General features: G+C 38.3%; 1 protein-coding gene across 3 annotated transcripts in view; it reads right to left on the reverse strand.

The window, feature by feature from the left end:
- The window catches only part of TET1 (tet methylcytosine dioxygenase 1), a 172011-nt gene that overhangs the window by 88289 nt on the left and 57497 nt on the right, over positions 1 to 26225 (reverse strand). For 2 of the 3 annotated variants that reach the window (XM_072628780.1, XM_072628779.1), the window contains 3 exons: positions 11760 to 14262; positions 6538 to 6628; positions 2827 to 2920 (listed from right to left, as the gene is read on the reverse strand). In XM_072628780.1, the coding sequence (XP_072484881.1) occupies positions 2827 to 2920; positions 6538 to 6628; positions 11760 to 14262 (2688 nt within the window). The remainder of the gene's footprint in view (positions 1 to 2826; positions 2921 to 6537; positions 6629 to 11759; positions 14263 to 26225) is intronic. The other variant, XM_072628781.1, reaches the window with a different exon arrangement.

The raw sequence follows: 26225 nt of genomic DNA on the forward strand, positions 1-26225 counted from the left end.
GCATAACTAAGTAACTAAGTTACAGCTGTTAATGTTACTAAGTTAACTAAGTTACTAATTAATTAAATACATTTAATGAATGCATGAATTTCAATATCTAAAACATTGACACTTTTTAGTCAATCCCTATAAGCATCTGGATACTTTGTCCTTACGTTTTTGTCCATTTTTTCCTATTTTATTGTCATTATTAGTGCTAACTCTCCTCTTTTGGTTCTGTGTTTTTTTTAACTTTGTATTATCTTACAAAGTTCTTTCCATGGTTTTACAATACCTCATGCCTTGTCTATCTTAACAGCATTACTGTATTCCATTATAGTAACAGAATACAATTTATTTATCCATTCCTTTCACTGGACATTTAGGTTGATTCCAATTTTCTGCAATAACAAATGATATTTCTACGATAATATCTTAACAGCTCTTTCTCATTTATTTCAATAACATTTCCAGGGCATATTGTGAACAATGGAATTATTGAGTCAAAGAGTATTTTTTAAAAATTTCTCTTGTATACTAAAGTTTTTGCAAAAAGATTCTATTAGTGTACAATTCCACTGTCAACCTTGCCATCTCCATTTCGGTCAGTCCAAAATTCTGTTGCAAAAGTTAAGCTCATTAGCAGAAGTTTTAATTACCTCATTTCCCTTCTAAGGTCGTCCAACAGCTTTGTCACTGGGCACCAGAAAGATTCCTTTGTCTGGTCTTTCTCCTCTGGCTCCCAAAGTCTATCTGGGAGAGCGCCTTCTGTTTTCATTATTCTAAGGCTTCTGCCCAATAAATTCCCAACTGACCCTTCCTATAGGTCCAAAAAGTATTGATAGATTAAAAACACTCTCAGGATGTCAACAAATGGCAGGAAGCCTGTATGATATGGAGAGAAAGAACTAGAAAGGGGGTCAAAAGACTTGGATGTCAGTCTTGACTGCCCCCTGTACAAACTGTGTGACCCTGGGCAAGTTTCTTGTCCTCTCCAAGGCCACTTGCCCACCTATCTGTATTGAGGAGACATGTCTGCCTCACCTCACAGAATTGTGTAGAGTAGCAAAAGAAGCAATGCATGTGAAAGAACTTTTTAATCACGGTGACAAATATAAGCTACTTTATAGATATTGATGGCATGATTTCAAGAAAACTTGTTCCTAAATCTCTGTGATCACTCCACTCTCTGTAGTCTTATGTGCTGTCACACATACCTGACACAATCTCTCATCTCTTGTCTACCAAGTCTGTTGGAGAATCTTCTTGAGACTACTGCCTCATGCCTCTTTGTAAAGGTGGGAGGTCCACAGTTGTAGAACATCACATATACTTTCAGAATATTCCTCTTTTTTTTTTTTTAAAAAAACTAATTTTTGTTAGGTGTCATGGTTTACTGGGAGAAAGGAGAGAAAGGAATTTGGGGAAATCTTAAGTGATATAAAACAAAAAATTTCTCATTCAGGAAGCCGTCCCAGATTAGACATATTGTTTCCTATTCTTTCCATAGCCCTTAGAAGGTCCCATATTATCTATTCTAACTCCAGCAAACTAACCATTAAAATTTAACAAATCTAAGAAACTGAAAGTAGAACAAATTGATGGGTATAGTCTGCATGTAATGAAGTCACATATGTACAGGGTGTATACATAAAACCATGGTGGTCAAAAGCTCTCAAAAGGGAGCATCCAAGTCATCTTGAGGTCTATCTTCCATCTCATACGTTAAGTGTTCAAATTTGCTTTTTAACAGAATCATAGAATCACATAATGTTAGCTTTAGAATTGGCACCTTAGGGATCATTTAAACTCAAGTCCTTCATTTTATAGAGGAGGAAACACTATAAGATCTTAAATGATTTGTTGGTGGTAGTTCAATTGTTTCAGTTGTGACAGATCTTTCATGATCCAATCTAGGGTTTTCTTAACAAATAGAATGATTTGCCATTTCCTTCTCAAAAGGATCCAGTAGATCCATTTTATCAGGCAATCAGAGGTTAAATGACTTGCCCAGGGTCACACAGGTAGTAAGGATCTGAGGCTGAACTTGAACTCAAACCTTTCTAACTCCAGGCCCAGCTCTACCCACTGAGCCAGCAGCTACCTCTAAATGATTTTTAGAAGGCTACAGTCAGTTCCATGACAGGTGTATCTCCTAACATACACTAGATCACAATTTTGCTCACCAGGAATCAATTTGCCCTTGTCAAAGTGCTACACCCTAATCCTTAGACTTCCAGGGTTTAGAGCCACATCCACAAAACCACATCTGCACAAACTAATTCCCTACACAATATCCCTTTCAGGTGCTTATTACCTTTCACCTGTGGATTCTGTCTTCCTCATGACACAATTATCACAATGAGAAAATACTTCAGGTATTTCAAGCCAGCCCTCAAATTCAAAGAAAAAACCCCTCTGCTAGCCAGGCCTCCTCTAACAACAACAACTCAGTTCTGTTTTGATGGACACTTTGATTTCAGAACACTTATACAACATCCTGGCTGCTGTCTCTTCTCAAAAACATATACTGCCTCTAATCCAAAGTACTACAAACACAAGTGGAAATGAAAAGAGATTTATTTTATATCCATTTTATAGATAAGGAAACGGAGGCTCAGGGAAGCAAAATCATTTGCCCCCAATTTCACAGCTAGATATGAATCTCCATCTCCAGCCTCCCAAGGTCCCTTCCATTTCATCTCACTGACTAGCATTCTAAAAGTTAGAAATACTTAGCTCCTAGTCCAGGTACCACTTTCAGGAAACTTCAAGTTCAAGACTGTAGCAGCAATCAGTCCTCCCATCCTCCCCTCCCACCAAAGTGCAGATATACCAACTACTTACCCACTTGGCAATCGGACACCCTTGAGAGCTTCTTCCTTCTTTGCCTGTGTATACGACAACTTCTATCCTAATCGCTCTTCCTTTTTCACCATATCTAAATATAAAAAAATTGGAGAAGAAACCTGATGCAGTACTCTCTGAAGTTCAAAGCTCTTCAACTGAATGAGTCAGGCTTAATCAGAGTTATAACTAATGACTTGTTTACTCAGGGCAAACAGCATAAAATATGTCCAGAACAAAGAGGATCAAATGTGTCCCCAGTTTAGTTTGAAGTGCAGAGGGGTAAAAAGAAAGAGAGGAAGGAGAGATGGAGAGAAAGGGAGAGAGAGGTGGAAAGAGAGAAATAGAAAGGGAAGGAGATAGAGGGAGAGAGTGAAAGAGGGAGAGGAAGGAAGAAAACCCACGAGAGTTCTTGAGTGCTGTCATGGTGAGGTGAGGAAGCAGGTCAGAATGAACTAGGAAAGAACTTACCTGGGGTGCTGTGATGAAGAGGGGAATGAAAGGACAGAAGGAGGTAAAGAAGTCACCAAATGGTGTTTTGGTATTTTAAGGAGTTATCCTTGGTAACCAGGTGTTAATTTCAGTTATGTTCTTATTGATGAACGACTCAGAGTGCTGTCTGAGCCCCTTCTAAACATCAGAGCCTTGGGACAAGGTTCTAGTCGCCAAATCTTACGTTGGGTTAAATAACAAAAAGGAAAATTTTAAGGATAAAGCAAAACTGGGAAATTGGGTGGAATTCTACAATATATTATTAAAGAAATACCCAACTGGACAAGTAGAGAATGAAAAGGTGATCCCCAAGCTAATATTTAGTTGCTTTATCAAGAAATGTTTACACCAGATGAATCTCGTCTCTGTATTTGATAGGTTTACTAGACATGGAATGCTCTAGAGCTCCTTAAACTTTTTCGACTCATGACCCTTTTTCACATTTTGGCAGTGTTAGTTGGTAGCGTGTGGCCTGAGGGCATGCACAGTGCAAAGCGCCTATGTTTTATGTTCAGAACCAAGACTGCAATGAAACTGTATGATTTGCAACATGGACAAGCACTGCCAGAAACACCTCAGATTGCACATTTGATTTTTAATTAATTTTTGGTCATTGTGCATTCAGAAACCTTTTACTATTGCCCTATGAGGTGGAGACCCACAGATTAAGAAGCACTGCTCTAGAACAAGTGCTCTTAATCTGTTTTTGTGTGTTGTGGACCCCTTGGAAAATCAGTAAGCCTAAGGATACCTTCACAGAATAATTTTTTAAAAATTATTAAATACAAGTACAAATTTCAGTCAGAAGTTTAATAAAAATGAAGACATAATTTTTCCCCCATCCAAGTTCACAGATCCCCTAAAAGCTTTCCCTAGGTCTTTTGGGGGGGTTCTATGAACCCCAAGGTTAAGAAGCCATGGTCTAGATATAGTTTACATAGTTTTAGCAAAACATCTGATGTGCTATTCTTGTGGAATACATGAGAAGATATAAAATAGATAACACAGAGAGATTCAAAACTGGTCAAATGTTTGGACCCAGAAAGAAATCTTAATAGTTACATCTCAACTTGAAAGGAAGTGTCTGTTAGCGCAGTCTAGGGATCAGTGCTTGACACTGTGTTGGTTAATAGAGAACATGTTTATCAAATCTGCTAATGATATAAGGCCAGGAAAAACAGGGAACATAGTGGGTGACAGAATCAGGGTTCAAAAATATCTAGATAGGTTAGAACAGGGGCTTTTGCCCCAAAGTCTGCAAACTAAAAAAAAGGGGGGGAGGGGTGGTTTGTTGTTTTCCAGTAGAACTCATTTCCTTCATAATCAATTATTTTATTTTTAAAAAATATCATTCTGAAAGGGGGCAGACTTTATCAGACTGACTGCTCAAGGAGTCCAAGACATGAAAAGGTGAAAAAACCCTGGGCTAGAACATTGATTGACCCAATACACTAAGATGGAATTTAATGAAGACTAGAGCGTTAACAAAGTTCTACACTTTGGTTAAAATTCAGCTTGACAGGTCTGAGATGGAGTAGGAATGACAGTAAATCATCTGTAAAAGATGTGGGGATTCTAATCGCCTGTAAGCTTGAGTCAACAAAGTGATACAGCAGCTAAGAAAATTAATGAAATCTTGGCTTACTTTAAGAGAGGCAATATCCTGGGTGAGAAAAGTGATAACACCAGCCATCATACGCTGCCCAAGCCAGTCAGGTTACATCTAGAAGGAATGTGCTCAGTTCTGAACACCATGGTTTAGGAAGGATACTGAGAGGCTGATGACTGTCAAGAGGAGAGAGATTAGAATGGTAAAGGGTCTTGAGTTCATGTAATGCATGGATCATCCCAAGGGATGTTAGAGTAGTAATGAAAAGACTTAGGGGAGACATGATAACTGTCTTCACATATTTGAAGAGATGCCAGCAAGAATGAAGATATTTATTCTGTTTGATCCTAGAGGGCAGAAGAAGTAAGGGGCAAAAATGGCAAAGGAAAAACTTTGGGTCTGAGGTAAGGGAAAACTTTCTCACAATTAGAGACATAAAAAAAGTGCACTGGGCTGCCCTCAAAGGGAGCCTTCAAATGGAAGCTGGATCACCTGCTCTGGGTTGGGTTGGAGATGACTTGCTCCATCAGGCAGGAATTTTACTAGATACTTCTGAGTTTCCTTTCAACACTGATACTCTGTGCAATTTGCAAAGATGCAAATATTTTTGTTTGCAAACTTGTTTGTGGCCTGAATGAAGTTGGCATAACAGCTTCCCTCTTTTCCCACAATCCTTGACCCCGGAGCTAATGGAATTTTAGGTTAGCAAAGCAAATATTCTACTCTTCATGGGTCTCACTTTCATTCTTCCATTATATGTTTAGTCTTTATCACAGTTTTTAATGATGCCACAGCTCCAGTGAAAGTAAAAGAAATGTACCTGAAGTATTGAATTCAAAGCAAATAATGTGAGAGTGGAAACAAAGTCAGAGAAGACCAATCAATTTTGCTTTGTGATTCTTTTATTAGGTGGCTGTTTTTTCAAATTAAATTTTTATTGATGTCCTTTACATTGCCCAATTTCCTGCCAGTATTCCGCCTTTGCTTCCATACAGAGAACCATCCCCTATAACAAAGAGAATTAGCTGTCTATGTTTATAAAGAATGAACAAGATCTACAACTATCCAGGGAGAATGAGCAATTCTGTAGGATCATCAGGGGGATACCACTTGACAAGCTCCCTTTTCCTGTGCCCTAATTAGTGTGTATTGACAATCATTCACCTGATCTGGCTGAATAGTTACTCTCACAAAGCATTCATCTGCATTCAATCAGATCCACAGTCCAAAGATCTATGATTTCCCTGGTGTGGACACCTCCTCTCCCATTGCAGATTATGACCCCTCCATGTTTTAATAGTTCTTTGTTAGTTCTGTAGCCAAATAAAATTGATCAACCAACCTTCTGGTGATGGGGCTCATCAAACTTAGCTAGGGTAGTCTTCTACCCAAGGCACATGGCCTGTCACCTGACTTGAATCTAAAGCATTTCCCACCTAGAAGGACCATCCAGACCTTGGTGCCCAGTGGACAATGCTTTCAAGAACCCAGGTTCAGCTCTGAACCACAAGGTCACAATGGAGCGTAATATGTGACTCTAATGTCAGCAAACTCAAAATTCAGGCTTTTGGTTTTTGTTTTTACATACAAGGAATGATTTTTTTCCTCACCTGGCCTCCATGATTTCCCTGACAGCAGCCACACTTGGTCCTGTTCCAAGATGTGTATAGTATGGCCCTTCATCTTTTTCTATAATTTGTTCTGTGGAAGGAATAATAATATTAAACTCAAAGATGAACAGAATTGTTTTTAACAGATGCAACTGGGAAAGCTGTGTTTACTAAGTTTGGGGGCTTTTTTAAGGGGCAGACATTAAAGAATGTAGTCAAAGTATCACAACAAAATTTCTTATAGATGTTGAAATAGGTTTTTTGATAAAGCCTTGGTGACTTCTGAGATCTTGCAGGAGTCCACCAGATTGGCTGTCGCTGATCCTAAGTTACTACCAAACTCCTGCTCTAGCATTTCATTGTGATATGAAAGGGACCCTGGGTTCTTGAAGGCAATGCCAATAGAGTGCAAGTTTTAGAAGGTCTTTGAATATAGACCCAGTGATCACCAGTGTGTCTGTAGTCCAAAGACGTTACCTCACCTATCGAGAGCAGAGAGGCTCTTCATCAGGTTGGCTAAGTTCTCCGTAGGGTAAAAATCCCAACCCTTCTACACTGGTGGAGGGAGTGTCCACACTAAAGAGATCATGGAACCTTAAAGTACCAAGATCAATGAAGGAGCAAGATGAGATGGGGAGCACAGCAGCCTTCCTGGTCTACTCTTTCAGTATCCCATTCCTCAGCAAGCCCTATTTCTTCTAGGAGGCAAAAGGAGAATCCATCATGTATGTTTTTTAATTCATTCAGTTTTTACTGTACTCTTGATTCCATAAACTTACAAATATAGCAACTTCTAAATTCTGCCTAAGGGCCACCTTTATTACAGTCAATTCTGAATTACCTACAGAAATGGAAGTAAGCAAGTGATGCAAGCAGAGGAAACAATGAATGATCCAAAATCCTTTCTCTTAGGTCCCTGGAAAGCATTATCAACGAAAATCTTGGCTACCCAGAGTCCTTAGGGAACAGGTTGTTCACAAGATCAGCTTCATGGATGATTACTGACTTAGCCCATAAGAACCAAAACTATTTTTCTTTTGGCCACTGTTGGAGATGTATTACACACATCTGCTCTCTTGAACAGAGAATATTGAACACAAATTAATGTTTTTTTGATGGCTCAGGGTCATCTGCATGGTCCCAGCTTTGTTATTTGTTGTGTGATTATACACAAGTCACTTCAACTCAGATACAGTTTACTCATTTCTAAAATGAGGAGGCTGGATTAGTTGATCTCTTAGGTCACTTCAGCTTGAAAACCTATAATCAATTAAGGAAGTACAACAAAGCATTCAAGAGTTATGGAGGTCTTTGGAGCTAATTACCTCCATATAAAGTAGTCCTAGACTGCTTTGTTTTTGGAGTTTTATGCTTTGTAGAGAGATTTTTTCACCCCTTGATTCTTCCCTTATCACAATTACGGCTGTTATATCTTATAGCTGTTATTGGGGCTGTCTCTAATAGTACCCCTCTCTTATTTTAGTTTCCAATCTGTTAGAAGTTTGGAGACAGGAAAAGCAAGCTTGTCAGGTCTGCTTGTCATGTGTGCGTCAACAGGCCTCTGATGGGTTTAATGATGAAGTAGTTCTAGAACATAGATTTTGAGACATATATTGACTGCTTAAAGGTTTTTCCTACTTTCTTCCTGTCTTGCAATTTTGTTCTAAATAGCTAAGGTAGCCAGAGAGCTGAGTTCTAGATGCCTGAGGCAGAATTAAAATGTTTGCAGCAGATTCATCTTTATAATTATGCTTAGCTTAGATTAATAAATTAAAATGAGATTTCACTCCCTTAACACATGCCAGCTGGCAAAACAAGCAACCTAAGTGGACCTAAAACATATTGAATGGTAGAAGGCTAGAATTTTAAAGTTTTTCTATTTTCTGAGGATAATTCAAGAATTGACAATGATCTGTGTTTCTGTGCACTTATTTCCATATTTCCTGGGTCTCTTCTACCATTATAGAAATTCTGAATGATTCATTTACTTGGTCTCACTTGAAAGTTGTGAAGTATTTTAAAGTAAGAAAACAGATCCCACAAAATCTGAAACAGAAATCTTTGACCTTCAGCAAGTCATTTCAACTCACAGGGAAACAGTTTATTTACATATATATGGCAGAGTAGACAGAGCACTGGACCTAAAGTCAGAAAGAAACACTAGCTGTGCAATCCTGGACAAGATGATTAGCTCTGCCTCAGTTTCCTCATCTGTAAAATGAGGATAATAATAGCATCCAACTCCTAGGGTTGTTAAGAGGATCAAATGAGAGAACACTCACAAAGCATTCCACAAACCTTAATGTGCTGTATAAATGCTATCATTATTATATGTAAAATGAGGCATTTGAGCTAAATGATCCATAAGGCCTGCTCTAGTTCTTAGACACTATGGTCTTTAAAACTATAACTCTGTGACTCACATGAAATCCATGGCCATCACCATCTGCTCTCTACCACCCCATTTGGGATCCCTCTGAAAGAGTCACATGCTCTCAATACCATGGCACTTCAAACTGTGTCCCAAACTCCCCACCCCAAGCCTCACTGCCTTTCTTCGCTTGTTAGTATTTCTCTTCTGAGAATGAAACAAGACTTCTAATCTTAACCACTATCCACAATTTACTGTTCCTCCAGATCAGCTGTGCCATCTCCTGGAGCTTGCTTTAGGTGGAGGTTCCCTCCCCAGACATACATCAAAGCTCTCTCACAGCTCAGAGGTCCGTTTCATCAAGTACTATGGCCAAAAGTGTCATGATTTGGTAGTTAATCTTCTGATGATGAGACTCTCTGATCTTAGTGAAGAAAAGTCCTCAGATGACAGAAACATATAATTCTGACACCAAGTTTATGCTTAAAGCCTTTCCTGCTTGGTAGAACTTGTCAGCGAATGTGCTTAGCTGGCATAGCCAATGAGAGAACCCAGAGCTAGCTACATGTCAAAATGAGGCATCAGAAAAGGACTTTAATGGAAGGCTCCTTATCAACATGAATAATAATGACTTATAATCAAGGCTTACCAGGTACTTTCCACACAAATTTCTTACCAAGTGCAGCATTATACACCCACACTTTAGAGATGAAGAAAATGAGGTAAAATCAACTTTCCTAGAGTAAAGGTAAGAGAGAGAGGGGAGGGGCAAAGCCAGGAAATAAGCCCCATTATCCTAATTCTACATCCTTCATTCTTTCCAGACTTTGTGATGCTGTTCCTATAAAATGAAAACACCACTAGCCTACCTCACAGAATGATTGTGCCAAATAAATCTCTAACCCAGTTTAAAGCATTTTGTAAATGCTTACTCAATAATACTTTTAACTTTGAAGGGGTGAGGGGGGGAAGGGCTCCTTTCTCATTTTCTACCAGTACAAACTATATTAGCTGTATTATGACAGAAAAGGCCCCTGGGGACTGTACCATGGGACCATGTTATATATAGATGAGATTTCTTTGTGATAATGAGGTCCTTCTGGTACTTGTAGTAACTGAACACCATTGGACATTCATCTCTGTGTTTACTACAATGATGGAGGAGTCTCTTAGGTATTGCCTTCTTGGCTAACAAAGCGAAAAGCAGTTCTGTTCTCTGCTTTTGTAGGTCATTCTCAGGATTAATAAACCATGATGTAACATAAAGCCAGAGCTTTAGGTCTTGATTCAAATCTACCACTTATGGCAACCTTGGACATGTTACTTTCCCTCTCTTGGCCTCAATTTCCACAGATGGAAAATTAGAGGTTTGACCTAGATGAACTAAAGCCTATCCAATGATCTTTGACATTAAAGAACACTTACTTATAGGAGTTCAGATTAGAGGCAATGATCAAATTTAGTCATTCATATTACTCACAAATCATATTACATTTCAAATGCTTTTAAAAGGGTTTGTCAGAGAGATCCATTCCCTTCTCCCCTTCCCCATAGCCCCAGAAGCAGGATGTCTCAGGGCTCTTCACCCCAAAAGTATAGATCATCTAGATCTGTGTTGGTCTCTTAATGCCCCCCCCCACTTAATTCTGATAGTCTTTAGACAAAGAAGGCATCAAACAATCACTTGATCATCAGGAATGAGCAAATAAATTTAAGAGAACAAACAAATCCTAATGTGGTTTGCTTTTTGAAATTAAAGAAGAAATATAAAACTGAGTTTTGCTTCAATAAAATTTAGTCTCATTGCTACATCTAGAGAGTCAAAGTTGATTAAATATTTCAATTTGTTACAACATAGGGATCATAATGTGGTCAATATTTTACTCAAAGCTATATTAATGCAAATTACATTCCATATTCTCTGAAACCCTAAAAAAAAGTAAGAGGAAATGAGCCCTGTGAGGATAAGAATGTCTGTTTATACATAGCTGATGCACCAATAACATATCAAAGACCATTCAAAATGTAAGCTAGCCTCTTTTTTGGTAAACTCAATGAATATAACAATGCCCATACATATTTCTTGAATACATTAAGGTTTATAAAACACTTCCCTCACAAGAACCCTATAGGAGAAAGTAACCAAGGCTCAGGGAGTTTCAGTGATTTGCCCAGGATCACAGAAATAGTATCTGTCAAACAAAGTCAGAATTTGAACCCAGGTCTCTCCTGAGTCCAAGTATAGTGTTATTCCCATTACACCGTATCTTTCCAACAAAAAAAAGTGATTAAATATATTATATGCTTCTGCAGTCTTTTGAAGCTTATTTAGCCATTAAGAAGTTGGCTTTGAGACAGGCAAAAAAATAGCAAACCTAACTCTGACTTTGGCAGAGGTTTATTTGAAATCAAGTTAACAGTACTAATGGTTTGGAATACCCCTAAAGGCGTTATGTATATGTATGTGTGCGTTGTGTATGTACATACGTGCACAACACACACATGCTATCTATATACTGACTACATATTTATACAAACACATACTGGCTATACATATGCAAATATATATATACACATATACTAATGACATACATATATTGGGTGTATACATACACATATATGAGAGTTTTTATATGTGTATGTATATATAATAATAAAAAGAGCCAACTCTGACATTTTCATATAAAGAGTTCTACCAAAGACCCATCAAATCTACAAATGAGCCACTGGTTATAAAAAGATTGACTTTTTATAGGGCAAAACGCTACACATATAAACGTTAAGTGTCATTCAAGTCTGTCATTTTACTCCAAAGCCCATAGGAGAAAAAGCCTAATGAAAAGGCACTTACCAACACAGCTACAGCTTGGTAGTTCAGATGACCCTTTTTTTGTGGGTGTATCGATCAAATTTTTGGTAGGGGTGTCTAGGAAGGTCATTGGGGATTCAAGAAAACAGCTCAGTGTGTTCTTTCTTGGGGAATTTCCCGAGTCGCCAACACTGTGTGAAGTGATTGCCCCTGAACTGCTGGATGTCCCCACTGTTGTTCCACCTGGGCATGTTGCCTTTTCATTCCTGAGAGTTTTGATGGTGCCCGGCACCAGGTTATCACAACTGGGAGCAGGCAGAGTTTGCCACCTCTGACTCCTTGGTTGCTCTTCCACATCCTGCTGAAACTGTGTTTGGTCTTCACCAGCTGTAGCACCAGCTCTCTGGCTGTATTGATTAAGAGACTGACTGACATTCACTGATTGCTGTACCTGAGAATTGTTACCGTTTTCTGTAAACACCTGTACACTGCTGCTTGGTCTGCTTAAAGGGGACTCTGTGCATAAGTGGAACAGGGAGAGAGAATCGGTAGAGGACCCACCACTCTGTTGCAAACCTGCTGGAACCACACCTCCTGTCAGGGGATCTATACCCCCTGATTTTTCATGTTCAGTGATCTCTTCAAAACCAAACAGTTTTTCCTTCATTTTCTCCTGGGCTGACTCAGGTAAATGTCTGTGGAATTTTATCTGAGTAAGGGGAAGAAATAGCTTTTTATGTTGTGATGATAGAGTACTTTGAGTAAGCGGCTTTGGAACTTTGGTAAGTAAAGGGTTTCTCTCTATCATCGTAGCATGAAATTCACGAGAAGAAATATAGCCTAATCTTCGAAGTTTAGAGCCTACCCAGAGATCGTGGAATTTGCTGTACTGCCATGCCAGGTGCTCCCGTTCACTCTGGTCATTTTGTTGACTGCTCTTAGCTTGGGGTTTTTTCTTTAGTCTCTGTTTCCATGAGGCAGACTTCCCCCTTTTGTAGGAGGATGGTTTTTGCTTTGCCAACAATGAGCCACGATTGTTCCGTATAGGGACAGGTGGTTTCTCTTGAAAAGAACTTTGTTCTTGGTTGTATTTTTGCTGTGCATTGTGACACTCAAGAATGGGAAATGTCTTTGCACCTTCTTTTCCCTCCAGTTTTGCATTATTGGATTCAATAATGGATGCAAGTTGGGTCAACTGGGCAGCTACATCTTCTTCTATCTGACTGTGAGAGGTATTCCTATAAGACAAATTATTTTTGGAGTCAAACTTTTTGCTAGTGCTTTCCTGTAATTGCCTGCAAAATGCCAACTGGCTACTTGTTTGTAAACCATGTGCACTCTTGGCACACTTGCCAACAGTAATTCTCCCCTGAAGAACAATTTCTTTGTTGCTGTGATTCCTGGAGGAATTTGAACTTGGTTCTATAATAGTTCCTGACTTGGTGACTCTTGAAGATGCATGTGTCTTAGATGCGCTATGATTTGTCATTAAACTATTGTGCAATTTAGAATTATTTTGGCCATTGTATAGCACTGGTTTCCTAGGAGTTTGCTTTTCCAAGGAGGGACAGGGATGCAGGACCAGGGAATCGATTTTTAAATCTGGATCTTGGAAGTCTTTGCCTGCAGGAGATCCTACGGAACACAAAATTGCTTTACAGCTGTGAAGCAAGTTTGTGGTCACTTGCGCAGTCTCTCCGATCTTTTCTGATTTAGATTGTGAAGAATTTTCAGAGGGAGTTTCTGATAGCTGAGTGAGGGCTTCTATGGCCACTACCTGCTCTAGAGTGAGCCTCCTGTCTCTCATCAGTGACAGAAGACAGGGCTGAATCAGAGAAGTATCTTGTTTTAGCTCCCTGATGGGTTCTCTTTCAGTAACTTCTTCTTGGTTGAACCCTTTTCCCCATGTAACTACATGGGATGGATTTTCCTGGGCACTGATATTACTGTTCAAAAAGATGTCTGTGGGGTCTTGAGTAGAGTGACAGATAGAGTCTGTCTTCTGTAGCACTAAAATACTCTCTTCCTTCTTAAGGTGAGCATGGTAAATGCCAGGGACCAAAGCACCTGCTCTATCCTCAGAGCTTGTAGTACTCCCCAAAGAGGGAGCGAGGTGGCTTTCTGTGTCATGATCAATGAACTCTGGAGTTTTTTCAAACTTGACCTTTTTCAATGACACATCAGCTTCAGCTGGTGAGTAGTATACATTTTTAATGCCATTTTTAACAGTTTGTGCAAAGAATTTTGGGGGCTCAGTGAGGTCACTCAAAAGGGTTTTTTTCTCATTGTCTTCAGAGTTTTTCAAGTTTTCAGTCTCAGTTGCAGGACCACTGGTGTCTCCTTTGACATGGATGGTCAAATGTGATTTCTTGTTTTCTGACCATTTCTCTACTTCTATACCTGTCATGGTGTCTTCTTCATTGGTCTGTACATTTTCAAGGATGTTCTGGTTTAACTTCAACCTTTGTTTTTCACCATTACCACATTTATTGTTTTCCATGGATTCTGACCTGGGGCCATTTACTAGTTTGTTCTCTAAATGTATCTGTAAAACAACATAAAAAGTCAATGTAACACAATCTACTTTAAATACCTGAAATGAGAAGCACAAGGCATTTAACATATTAAAAAACACATTTAAGGTCAATGGTAAGGCTCTCACTATACAAAGTACTCAATTATGGAAAGAACAAATGGGTATGTAAAAACAGGTGTATTGTTACTACTTCTCATTACAAAGGTTATTTCCTGTCACACTGAACACTTCCAAAGATCAGAATGTAACCCAGCCATCTGATAAACTGTGATGGCCAGAGAAGTCATTGCTAGGTGGTCAGCCCTCTGATGATGACACACTTAGCCATCGCCAGACAGAGGGAGCATATTACAAACCTATTTCAAATCTTTGCCAACTTAGCAGAACCTGCCTGAGCTTGGGCCCTACTGAAAATGATTTGAACCACGATTACCTTCATGCAACCAGGAGCCCCCAAAGCACAGATTCAGCGGAGGATTTACTATCTTTCATTCTCTGAACAGCAACTTGTGCTCAATGCTGTTAGAACTTAACATGTGACAGAGTCTTTGCTCTTGAGGGATAGATCCAAATATAAATCAGAAAACTGGAATATAAACCCAATGGGATAAGAAACAGCAAGGAAGGTAAATGAGTCATTCCAAGAATACTCAGATGACAGGCAAAAATGACAAATTAACAAAGTTAATAAACTGTTGGCCAATGGTGACAGCCAATTTTGGGGGGAAAGCCTGCAAGTAATTGAATGTTTACAGTACTGGTTAGCCACGTATACTTTTACTATGAGTTCCATGAGAATGAGAATCTCTTAGTCCCCATTCCCAAATACCTACTAATTCAGGTGTACCTGTATGAAGGCATCACAAAGAGAGAAATATTAACAAATACAATACAGGGCAAAGTGATAAAAGTCATTTGATTCAACAAACTTTACTCTAGGTAAGGCCCTGAGCTGAGCGCTAGGAATATAAAAATGAAAAATAACAGCATTTGCCCTCAAGGAGCGTATGCTTTAATAATCTAATAAAAACCTGGATTTGGTTATTCCAGTTTACTGGTCTCTTGTCAGGAGGCAATCACTATATTTTCATCAAAATAGAATATATGACATACCAACATAGAGGAAAGAAGAGTTTCCCTGATTAAAGAGGGAATGTTCCAACTCCATCTCATGTACTTTTCCTCCCCTGTTTACAGTTTAGGGTATGTGGAAATAGCAGATTTTTATCTGTTTGTTTGTTTTTGAGTTCCAAATTTTCTCCTTCCCTCCAGCTCTTCCCCTACCCATTGAGAAGGCAAGCAATATGAGATCAATTACACACATGAAATCATGCAAAACACTTTCATATTAGCTATGTTGCAAAAAGAAAGTGAAAAAATTATACTTCAGTTTGTACCCAGAGTTCTCTCTCTGGAGGTAGATAGCATTTTTTTTTTATCATGACTTAAGTCTTTTACAACTGCTCATCATTACAACTGTTACTGTATACAGTGTTCTCCTGGTTCTGTTCACTTCACTTTGCATCAATTCATTAGGTCTTCCCTCATTATTTCTTATAACACGATAGTGTTCCATTACAATCACATTTTCCAACTGACGACCATCCTCTCAATTTCCAATTCTTTGTCACCACAAAAAGAGCTTCTATAAATATTCTTTTCCTTTGATATCTTTGGGATACAGACCCAGCAGTGGTATTGTTAGGGCAAAGGGTATGCACAGTTTTATAGCCCTTTACGCATGTTCCAAAATGTTCTCCAGAATGACTGGACCAATTCACAACTCCATCAACAATGCATTAGTGTCCCTAATTTTCCACATCCCCTCCAACATTTGTCCTTTTCCTTTTCTGCCATGTTAGCCTATCTGATACGTATAAGGTGATACCGTAGTGTTGTTTTAATTTGCATTTCTTTAATCGATGGTGATTTAGAGCATTCTTTCATATGACTTTTGATAGTTCTGGATTCTTCTGAAAATTGCCTGTTGACATCCTCTGACCATTTTTCAATTGGGAAATAGCACTTTTTTAAAAAAATTAATTTGGCTCAATAACTATGATTTTTAACTATTTACTTCAAATAACCTTTTAAATTTTATTTTGAATTTACTGACTCTATTGCTGGAGACATAAGCAGTTTTAAAGGAACTAAAACCATATTGTCCACCTGTATTTTCAGAACCAAATCACTCTTCAAAACTGAGAAAAATCTTGTAGAGGAAATGTCAAGAAACAAGCTATGTGACTCTGGACTTTATTGGTTTTATTTTTTTAGTGTGGATTTCCTAACAAGAAAATGAGATTAAATAATGTCAAAAGTTGTTTCTGCTGTAAAAGAATACATGTAAATTACTATATCCTAATTACATTAAAAATTGAAAATAATGGCAATTCTGTAGAGTAACATTAGGACTACTATTGTTTTTCAATTAGCTGTTAATACTATGCAATAGAAAACATTCAGCTGCAGTACATTCTTTGACACACCCTCACCTAATAGTTGTGAAGCTATGTGATGTGTATGGGCAGAAATAAACCAGTCCTTAAAAGACTGTCATTCATGTGTTCCTAATGGACTCCCCACAGACCAAGCCAGCCAGCCTAGCTAAAGCAGCAGTCCCTCTGCAGGAGAAATGTGAAGTAGTATGTGCCAGGCAAATCAAACCATCACAACGTTGACCACTATCTCCCCTCAGACTTTGAGGAAGAACACCTAGGACCTTCAGCCCAAGAGCTGTGGGAAGATCAAACCATTGAACCTGCTTCCAGCCCAGTCCCCAAAGCCATCACTGAGTGGAGAAATAACTGTGGAGAGAGTTCACCTTCATCACCATCTGTCACCAATACATACGTAGGCATAAGAGCCCCCACCCCAGACCACTGGTGCTACTTCCATCCCAGTCCTTGTAGCCATCACCAGGGAAGCAAACCAACTCCTAGGAAGAAGAGGCTGACTATCCCACCAAGAGCCAATCAACTGCAATACACAAGGTAGACAAGCCAGCCCAGTCGGAGCATCCAGGGACCCTGATGGACAAACAAGCAGCTTGTGCCAGGTAGGACAAACCATGACTACCACCTGGACCACCATCTTCCCTCAACACTGATGGAGATAGCCCAGAATCTTGAACCCGAGAGCCTTGGGATTAATAATACTTCCAGTCTAACACCTTTGGATATCATCCTAGGAAACCAATCCTATGGAGATACAGTCTACCCACTGCTCCTGCAGGTATATAGCCAGAGCTCCTCAGGCTATAGCCAGAGCTACTATGGAATAACCAGAAGAGAAAATTCTTTCCACCAAAATCCTTGACACTGTCAAATAGTTCAACATCAGAAACTGATATTATTTTATCAGTGAAAACGGCATTAAAGATAAGGAAATACCAGTTACTTTGCTCCCATACCTTAACGATCACAGGATCTTTCAATTTGACCTGCATTTAGAATGTGCCTTCCAGGAGAACTGAGACTGCCTGACTTTTCTATTTCTGTCTTCAGGACTTAGCACAGAGCTTGGCACAGAGTAAGTGTTTAATGCTTTATTCATTCTTTCATTCAAATGCCTATTTCTCAACCATCAAATAAAGATGATAATGGGTTTCAACGGGGCAGGCAGCCTAGTATGTTAGAAAGAGCACTAAATTTGGAGACAGAAGATGTGGATCCAAATCCAGCTATGACACTGGCTGATCTGTTATGAAATGAGGGAAAGAATGCCATGATGTCTAGCATCCTTTGAACTAGCAAAGTGCCTGAAACATAGTAAGCATTTGTTTGTTCAGTGACTGGATAAATATCATGCTGCCTCAATATGGAGAAAAAATTACAACACAGTGACTTCCAAGGCATTAACAAAAATATTTCCCCAGTATTTTATTCTCAGCTTCTTTCATATAATATATGAATTCCCCCTAAGAAGAGGTTCTCAACCTTTTTTGTACCATGGACCCCTGCAACAGTCTGGTAAAGCCTGATAGTTCTAAATGCATAAAATAAAATATACAAGATTAAAAAGAAAGCAAATTGTGTTGAAATGCAGTTATCAAAACTAACAATAATTTTTTAAAAAAAGGTCACAGAGTCTAAAGTAAGAAGCACTGTCATCAAATGGGGAGATTTTTTCCCCATTGTGCTTTTCATGATTTTGGTATTTGATTTGTATGTTATGAACATTTGGGATTGTCTCACAAGCACCTTTCTCTGACCTCAAAACACTTGTCAAACATTAACTGTTGTTGCTAACATGTCCAGAGAGTCTAACACATTCCTCCTTTTCTGAATAGAGTAACTGTGATTAGAGAGGTGGCCAGCTGACTCTCTGGGATTAGTTGCTGTCTTCTGATGACCAGTTGTGCATTCCGGCTTAAAACAGATGGCACTGCACACTTTGGGAATAGGAAGCACTTCCTTTAAAATTCTATTTTCTTCCTACCACACACAAATCTACACAACATTTCCTACACCAAGAAGCAAGCATTCAGATACTACACTGATAAAGCTTCTCAGAAGAGTCTACAAAGACAGATACAATCAGCTAAGCATCTATGACCCTTGCTATTGGGAAACAAGTCAAGACAGAAATGAAGCTGCATTAATCGCAACAAACAACAGGACATCATTCTACTTCTTCAATGGAGTTTCCCCATCAATATCCACTAGGCTCATCACAGAGAGGCATCTGTGAAGAGTATTGAAAGAACAGTAGACTTAGGATCTTAAGATCTAGGCTCTAGACCTGACAACTACTTCCAATACCTTATCTAAAAAATGAGTACGTTAACACTCCTAGTTTCTACCTCACAGGGTTGCTGTGAGAATCAAAGGAGATGTGGTCTGTAAAGTGCTTGGAAAAATATGCTGTGCTAGATAAATGGTCTCAAGCCTTCTCCTGGTACAGAGGTGAATAATCAGCAAGCATTTACTAAACACCTACTACGTGCCAGGTACTGTGCTAGAGCATACAAAGATAACAGTAAAACCACAAAGGGTTCACATTCTATCTTAAGAAACAATGTATAAATTATCCAAGGCAACTCTAAAGGACTTATCATGAAAAATATTATCTATCTCCAGAAAAGAAACTAATGGAACCTTAATACAGATTGAAGCATACTTTTTTCTACTTTATTTTTCTTAGGTTTTTATTTTGGTTGATGTATTGATTTACAATATGATTAGTATGGAAATACGATTTGCATGATTACACATATATATCCTATATCAAATTCTTGCCTTCCAATGAGGGAGGTGAGTAGGGAGGGAGAGAATTTGGAACTCAGTTTTTTAAATGAATGTAGAAATTTGTTTTTACACATAATTGGGGGGAAATCAAAAATTAAATTTTTTGAAAGGAACATGTATAAAAATGAATGAATAAATAAGTAATCTGTTAAGTTCAAACTGTGTACAAAGTACTGTGCTAAGCCCTGAAAATACAATACAAATGGAATATACTCAAGGAGCTCACACTCTAATGGGGAAGATAAGACACAAGGAAGGTTTCAGCTACAAGTTGGATGAAAAGGTCCTGTGAGTACAGCAGCAAAGTAAGCAGTAATGCCTCATCTTTAATGTCATTTCTGCTGATAAAACACATCTGTTTCTGATGTTGAACTTTTCAACAGTGCCAAGCATTTGGGAGGAAAGAACTTTCCCTTCAGGTTATTCCATATAGCTGTGGCTATAGCACTTGCAGGAGCAGTGGCCAGGCTGTATCTCCACAGGACTGGTTTCCCAGGATAATGGCCAAAGGTAGTAGGCCAGAAGCATTATTAATCCCAAGGTCTTGAGTTCAAGGTCCTGGGCTATCTCCATCAGAGTCTGAGGGGAGATGGTGGGCAAGGTAGTGGTGGTTGTAGTGGTCAGGATTTGACCTACCTGGCACATGCTTTTTGTCTCTCCATCAGGATCCCTTGCTACTTAAACTGGGTTCACAATTGGTGGAGATGGCTGTCCCATTCTCCACAAGAGTTGCCACCAAAGATGACTTTAATAATAATATTCATAATAAGATTTGAAACTGCACTAAGACTTTTGGGATACCTTGTTTAAAAAGTAAAGATAAAATCTTTTGAAGGAGGCACTAGCAGTAAGGGAAAGAGGTCAGGAAATACCTTGTCTAAGAGATAGCAGTTGAGCTGAACTGAAGTCAATGTTAGCAGAGCACAAACCTGACTCAGTCCTCCCAGACTAGACTAACTGAACAAAGATCTAGAAATGGACTTTGTGTTTATCTGGATGATCACCAGAAGGTTTGGCACCTGGTCATAAACTTTTCAGCCAAAGTAACTTGTGAAACATTGAGAAACTGTGATCTGAATCACCACAGCGTATAACCGTAGTGATGGAAATCCAAGCCTTTCCAAACTATCAAAGCATCCTAAAGTCTATAAATTGTATATGGTAGTGAAATGAATACTAGGCTTGAAGTCAGAAGAGCTAGGTTCAAATTCTACCTCCAACACTTACCAGCTGTATGGCAAGTCACCCAGCCCTTAAATAAATGTCTCAAGCAACTCCCCAAGACATTTACTAAATCATAGATTAGGTGTGAGGTGTTGATGAAGAAATTTCCCACACAGGAAAGTCCTCATATTGCCAGAGCTATCCAGTCTTCAGGCCTAGGTTATATGTGATCAAGAAGAAAGATCATAAAGGCCCAAGTTATTGATGCCACTATTATAATTGATCTTAAAATTTATGTAAATTTGTGGTATCAAACCCAAAAACAGGGGCCACAGATTCACACATAAAGATCCCTGTGGGCCACATATCAATTTTTTAAAAAGTTATCTACATATTTTGTTAGTATTTTCCAATTTAATCTGGTTTGGGCCACTTGAGAATGTTGGGTGTAATGTGTTTGATGCTTCTGATTTAATACTGTTGGAAAAATGTATGGATTTTTTGTACCAAATACAATAAGAGCAATGAAGCCCTTTGACTTGGACACTGCATTACCAAGATAAAAACTTTGAAAATCAGAAAAAAGGACTTCTCTATACAAACACATTCATAGCTGCTTCATCAATATTAGAAAAATATTGGGAAAAAACACTATGCCCGATGATTGCAGGATGGCAGAATATATTGTGGTACATTATGCAATGGAAGATTACAGCCCCATAAAAAAAAAACAATAAATGTGAAAAGAGTTATATGAAGTGATGGAAAATGAAATCAGCAGAGCCAGAACAATGTATTCATTATCTTCCAAGGTAGAAAAAGAAAATCAAACCAAAGGGATAGAACTAAGGTGGTGTGGTTTTGGAAAAAAACAAACCAAAACACAACCCAAAACAAGAGAAATTTTGTTTTCTGTTAATTTGGTTGGTTCTGTACATTTTAATGCCAAGATTTTACTTTCTGACACTTAAGACTGTATTCCTTATTTTGTATTTTTAAACATTTTGTGGACAGTTGCCAAATTTATAAGAATATTTTTTTTAAAAATTCCTAGAGGCAGGAAGACCTGAGTTCAAATTCCAGACACTTACTATTTGTGTGACCTTGAGTAAGTCACTGAATCTCTGATTGCCTCAGTTTCCTGAACTGTAGAATGGGGATAATATTAGCACCTACCTTCCTTGGTTGTTTTGAGGATCAAATGAGGATTAAATTTGTGAAATGCTTAGCACATTGTCCAGCACATAGTAGGTACCACATAAACACTAGGTATTATATTTATTGTTAAAAAATATCATCCTCCTAAATGTTATACTGAAATTGGCCTTGGGCATTTTCTAGAGAACTGGTTTTCAGGCAACTTATAACTACATTTCAAGTGACAAACCAAAGTAATGAATGACCCAGATGGATCTGTAATTTCTTCAATGTGGGCATGGTCACTAATAAGAGAGATCACCAAGCATCCATCCCACTCCTCCTGGGCAGAAGTAAAGAATCCAAATTAGCTGGGTTGCCTTTGGAAAACTGAAAGTTCTTTTACTGATCCCAAATTTCTCTTTGATCCCAAGGCCTATCTTTTTGAATAACAATATTCTACCAGTGATGCTGTTTTGATTCAAGTCATGGAATACTTGAGTCTCTGATCAAGTGAAAATATAGTCATAATAACAGCACCGAGAATAACACCATGTACATCATACTTTAAGCTTTGTAAAAGTGCTTTACCAAATATCACCTCAGTTTATACTAACAATAACTGAGGGAGGTGCTATTATTATTTTCATTTTACAGACGAGAAAATGGAGGCAGACAGGAGTGAAGTTACTTATCCAGGATAACACAACCCTGCACGTTATCTGAGGCTGGATTTGAACATAGGTCTTCCTGATTCCAGGACCCACTTACTCTATCCACTGGACCACCTACCTGCCTCAGGGGGCTAAAGAGGTTCCATAGGGAAAGTAGGAAAGGAGTAACACAAAAGTAACTAATTGTGATCAATAAAAGGTTGAGCCCAACAGCAAGAGGTGGAAAGAGAAATCCCCCATTTAAAGCTAGGGTAGACACTATAAAATATTTGGGAGTTTACCTGCCAAAACAAACCCAGGAACTATATGAACACAATTATAAGACACTTTTCACACAAATAAAGTCAGATCTAAGTAAGTGGAAAAACATCAGTTGCTCGTGGGTAGACTGAGTCAATATAATAAAAATGACAATTCTACCTAAATTAATTTACTTATTTAGTGCCATACCAATTAAACTATCAGATAATTATTTTCCAGAGCTGGAAAAAATAGTATCAAAATTCATCTGGAAGAACAAAAGTTCCAGAATATCAAGGGGACTAATGAAAAGAAATGCTAGGGAAGGTGGCCTAGCCCTACCAGATCTCAAATTGTATTATAAAGCAGCAATTATCAAAACCACTTGGCACTGGCTAAGAAACAGAAGGGTAGACCAAGTGGAATAGGCTAAATACTCAAGACACAATAGACAATGAATATAGCAATCTACTGTTTGATAAACTCAAGGACCCCAGCTTCTGGGATAAGAACTCACTGTTTGACAAAAGTTACTGGTGAAACTGAATAAAAGTGTGATAGAAACTAGGCATAGACCAATGCCTTATACAAGAATAAAATTCAAATGGGTACATGATCTAGGTATAAAGATTGATACTATGGACAAATTGGTGGAGGAAGGAATAGTGTATTTATCAGAGTTATGGAGAAGGGAAGAATTTTTGACTAAAGAAGAGATGGAGAGCATTATGAAGTACAAGATGGATAATTTTGATTACGTTAAACTGAAAAATTTTTGCACAACCAAACCCCACGCAACCAAAATACAGAGGGATGTAGAAAACTGGGAAAGAATTTTTACAGCTAATGTCTGTGACAAAGGCCTCATTTCTAGAATACGTAGACAACTGACTCAAATGTACAAAAATACAAGTCATTCCCCTATTGATAAAGTCAAAGGATATGAAAAGGCAATTTTCAAAAGGAGAAATTAAAGATATCTCTAGTCATATGAAAAAATGCTCTAAATCACTTTTGATTAGAAAGATGCAAATCAAGACAACTCTGAGGTACCACATCACACCTATCAGATTGGCAAACATGACAGAACAGGAAGACGATAAATGTTGGAGAGGATGTGGGAGAGTTGGAACACTAATACATTGTTGGTGGAGGTATGAGCTGATCCAACCATTCCGGAGAGCAATTTGGAACTATGCCCAAAGGGCTACAAAAATATGCATATCCTTTGACCCAGCAATATCACTTCTAGGACTGTACCCCAAGAGATCATAAAAATAGGAAAGGGTCCCACATGTACAAAAATATTTATAGTAGCATTCGTTGTGGTGGCCAAAAACTGGAAATCAAGGGGATGGCCATCAATTGGGGAATGGCTGAATAAATTATGATGTATGAATGTAATGGAATGCAATTGTGCTACAAGAAATCATGAACAGCAAGACTTCAGAGAGGCCTTGAAAGATTTATATGATCTGATGCTGAGTAAAAGGAGCAGAACCAGGAGAAGTTTTTGCATAGCAACGACCACAGCACGTGAGAGTTTTTTCTGGTAGACTTGGAACTTCATTGCAATGCAAGGACTTAAAAAAAAATTCCCAATGGTCTTCTAAAGCAAAATGCCTTCCACATCCAGAGAAAGATCTATGGAATTCAATCACAGAATGTAGCAGATCATTTTTTGTGTGTGTATTGCATTTTGGTTTGTTAGATGATTTCTCCCATTCATTTTAATTCTTCTACACAGCATGATTACAGGGAAAATGTATTTAATAGGAATGTATGTGTAGAACCTATATAAAATTGTATGCCATCTTGGGGAGGGAGTGGGGAATGATGGGGGAGGGAGGGAAAATAATAATTTAAGTTACATAGCAGTGATTGTAGAACAATGAAAATAAATAAAATTTAAAAAAATAAAACATTGAGTTTGGTTCATCATCACACTTGAGTTTTACTACAGAGGGAAATTTTCTTATGTACATATTTGAGACAAAGGGCTTTTGAAGTAACATTCTGAGAACAAGAAGATTTTTATCCCCTCTACTATGGGATTTTTAATCTTCCAGAATAGTAGGATTATCTTGCCCATCATTTCATCTACCAAATAAAAATAAAGCAGTTCCCATTTATCACCAGTTTTCACTTTTCTTTAATAACTTTGTGAAATAGGTTAACAAAGGTATCATTATGTTTATTTTGCAAATAACAAAACTGAGCTTCAGGGGCTAAGACTTATCCAAGGTCACCCCACTGATTATGGTAACATTTATAGACTGCTTTACACAAATTATCTCATTGATCCTCACAACAACCCTGAGAGGTAATTGCCATTATGATTCCCATTTTACAGTTGAGGAAATCAAGGCTGAAAGATATTAAGTGACTTGTCCAGAGTCAAATAGCTAATAAGTGTCTGAGGCTGGATTTGAATTCAAGTCATATTGACTTTAGACCCAGAACCCACCTTGCTAGAAGTCAAAACTCATTAAGTACTCTCCTTTGAGATGTTGGCGAATCTACCTGTCTGTCCAGTCCTCAAATTAATCTAATTCAATGATGTCTTTTTTCCCTATCCATGAGCTCCAAGAGTAACTTTTACTCATTGAGAAAGCAGCATGGTATGGCACCTAGGGAGCTGTCCTGGGTACCAGGAGGCCTTGACTCCAAATTCTGCCTCTAAATACAAAACTTGATACATTTCTGTGTACCTCTGTTTGCCTTAGTTTCTTCAACTGTATAATGGGGATAATAATAGCACCTAATAGATACCATACAAATGCTGATTTCCTTTCCTGTGTGATGCTGGACAGGTCACAATCTCTCTGTATTCTAGGTGACTCTGAGAGACTCTCAATTGTAGAGAGCGTGCCAGCTTATATGAGGTTTCCTCATATAAGAGTTCTGTATGTCTTTGAAGTCACAGATCTTCACCATTATCCTACCACCTACTTGACAAAAAAGTACTGAAGGGACTTAGTAGCCACTTGTTCAATCAAAAGAGTATATGAAGATTTGCCAAGGAGTTCCTGAATTTAAAGTCTGAATTTCAAGGGAATGGACTTGAGATTACAAATGTGAACAAAAAGGACAGAAGACACACTTTTAACAACATACCTCTCTTTCAGTCGTGTTTTTTCCTTCTGAGAAATCTCTCCTATTTAAGGAGAAGGGAAGGGAATAAAGCATAGCCACTACTATGTGCCAGGCACTGGGTTAAATGCTTTACAACTATGATCTCATATGGACCTCAAAACATCCCTTTGAGGTAGGTGCTGTTATTTTTCACATTTTAAAGATGAGGAAATTGAGGCAAATGGAGTGCCTGAGTCACAAGACTAGTAACTGTACTAGGCTGAATGTAAACTCAAGTCTTCCTGATTCCAAGCTTAGTACTCTATTCACTGTGCCATCTAGCTGCCCCTCTTTTGAGTGGACTCAGTTTCTCTGAATTCACTGATGTTTTTATTTCTTTATTTTTAAAACTTAATTTATTTTTAGTTTTCAA

The sequence above is a fragment of the Notamacropus eugenii genome, chromosome 1 (assembly GCF_028372415.1).
Source record: "Notamacropus eugenii isolate mMacEug1 chromosome 1, mMacEug1.pri_v2, whole genome shotgun sequence".
NCBI classification, from domain to species: domain Eukaryota; kingdom Metazoa; phylum Chordata; class Mammalia; order Diprotodontia; family Macropodidae; genus Notamacropus; species Notamacropus eugenii.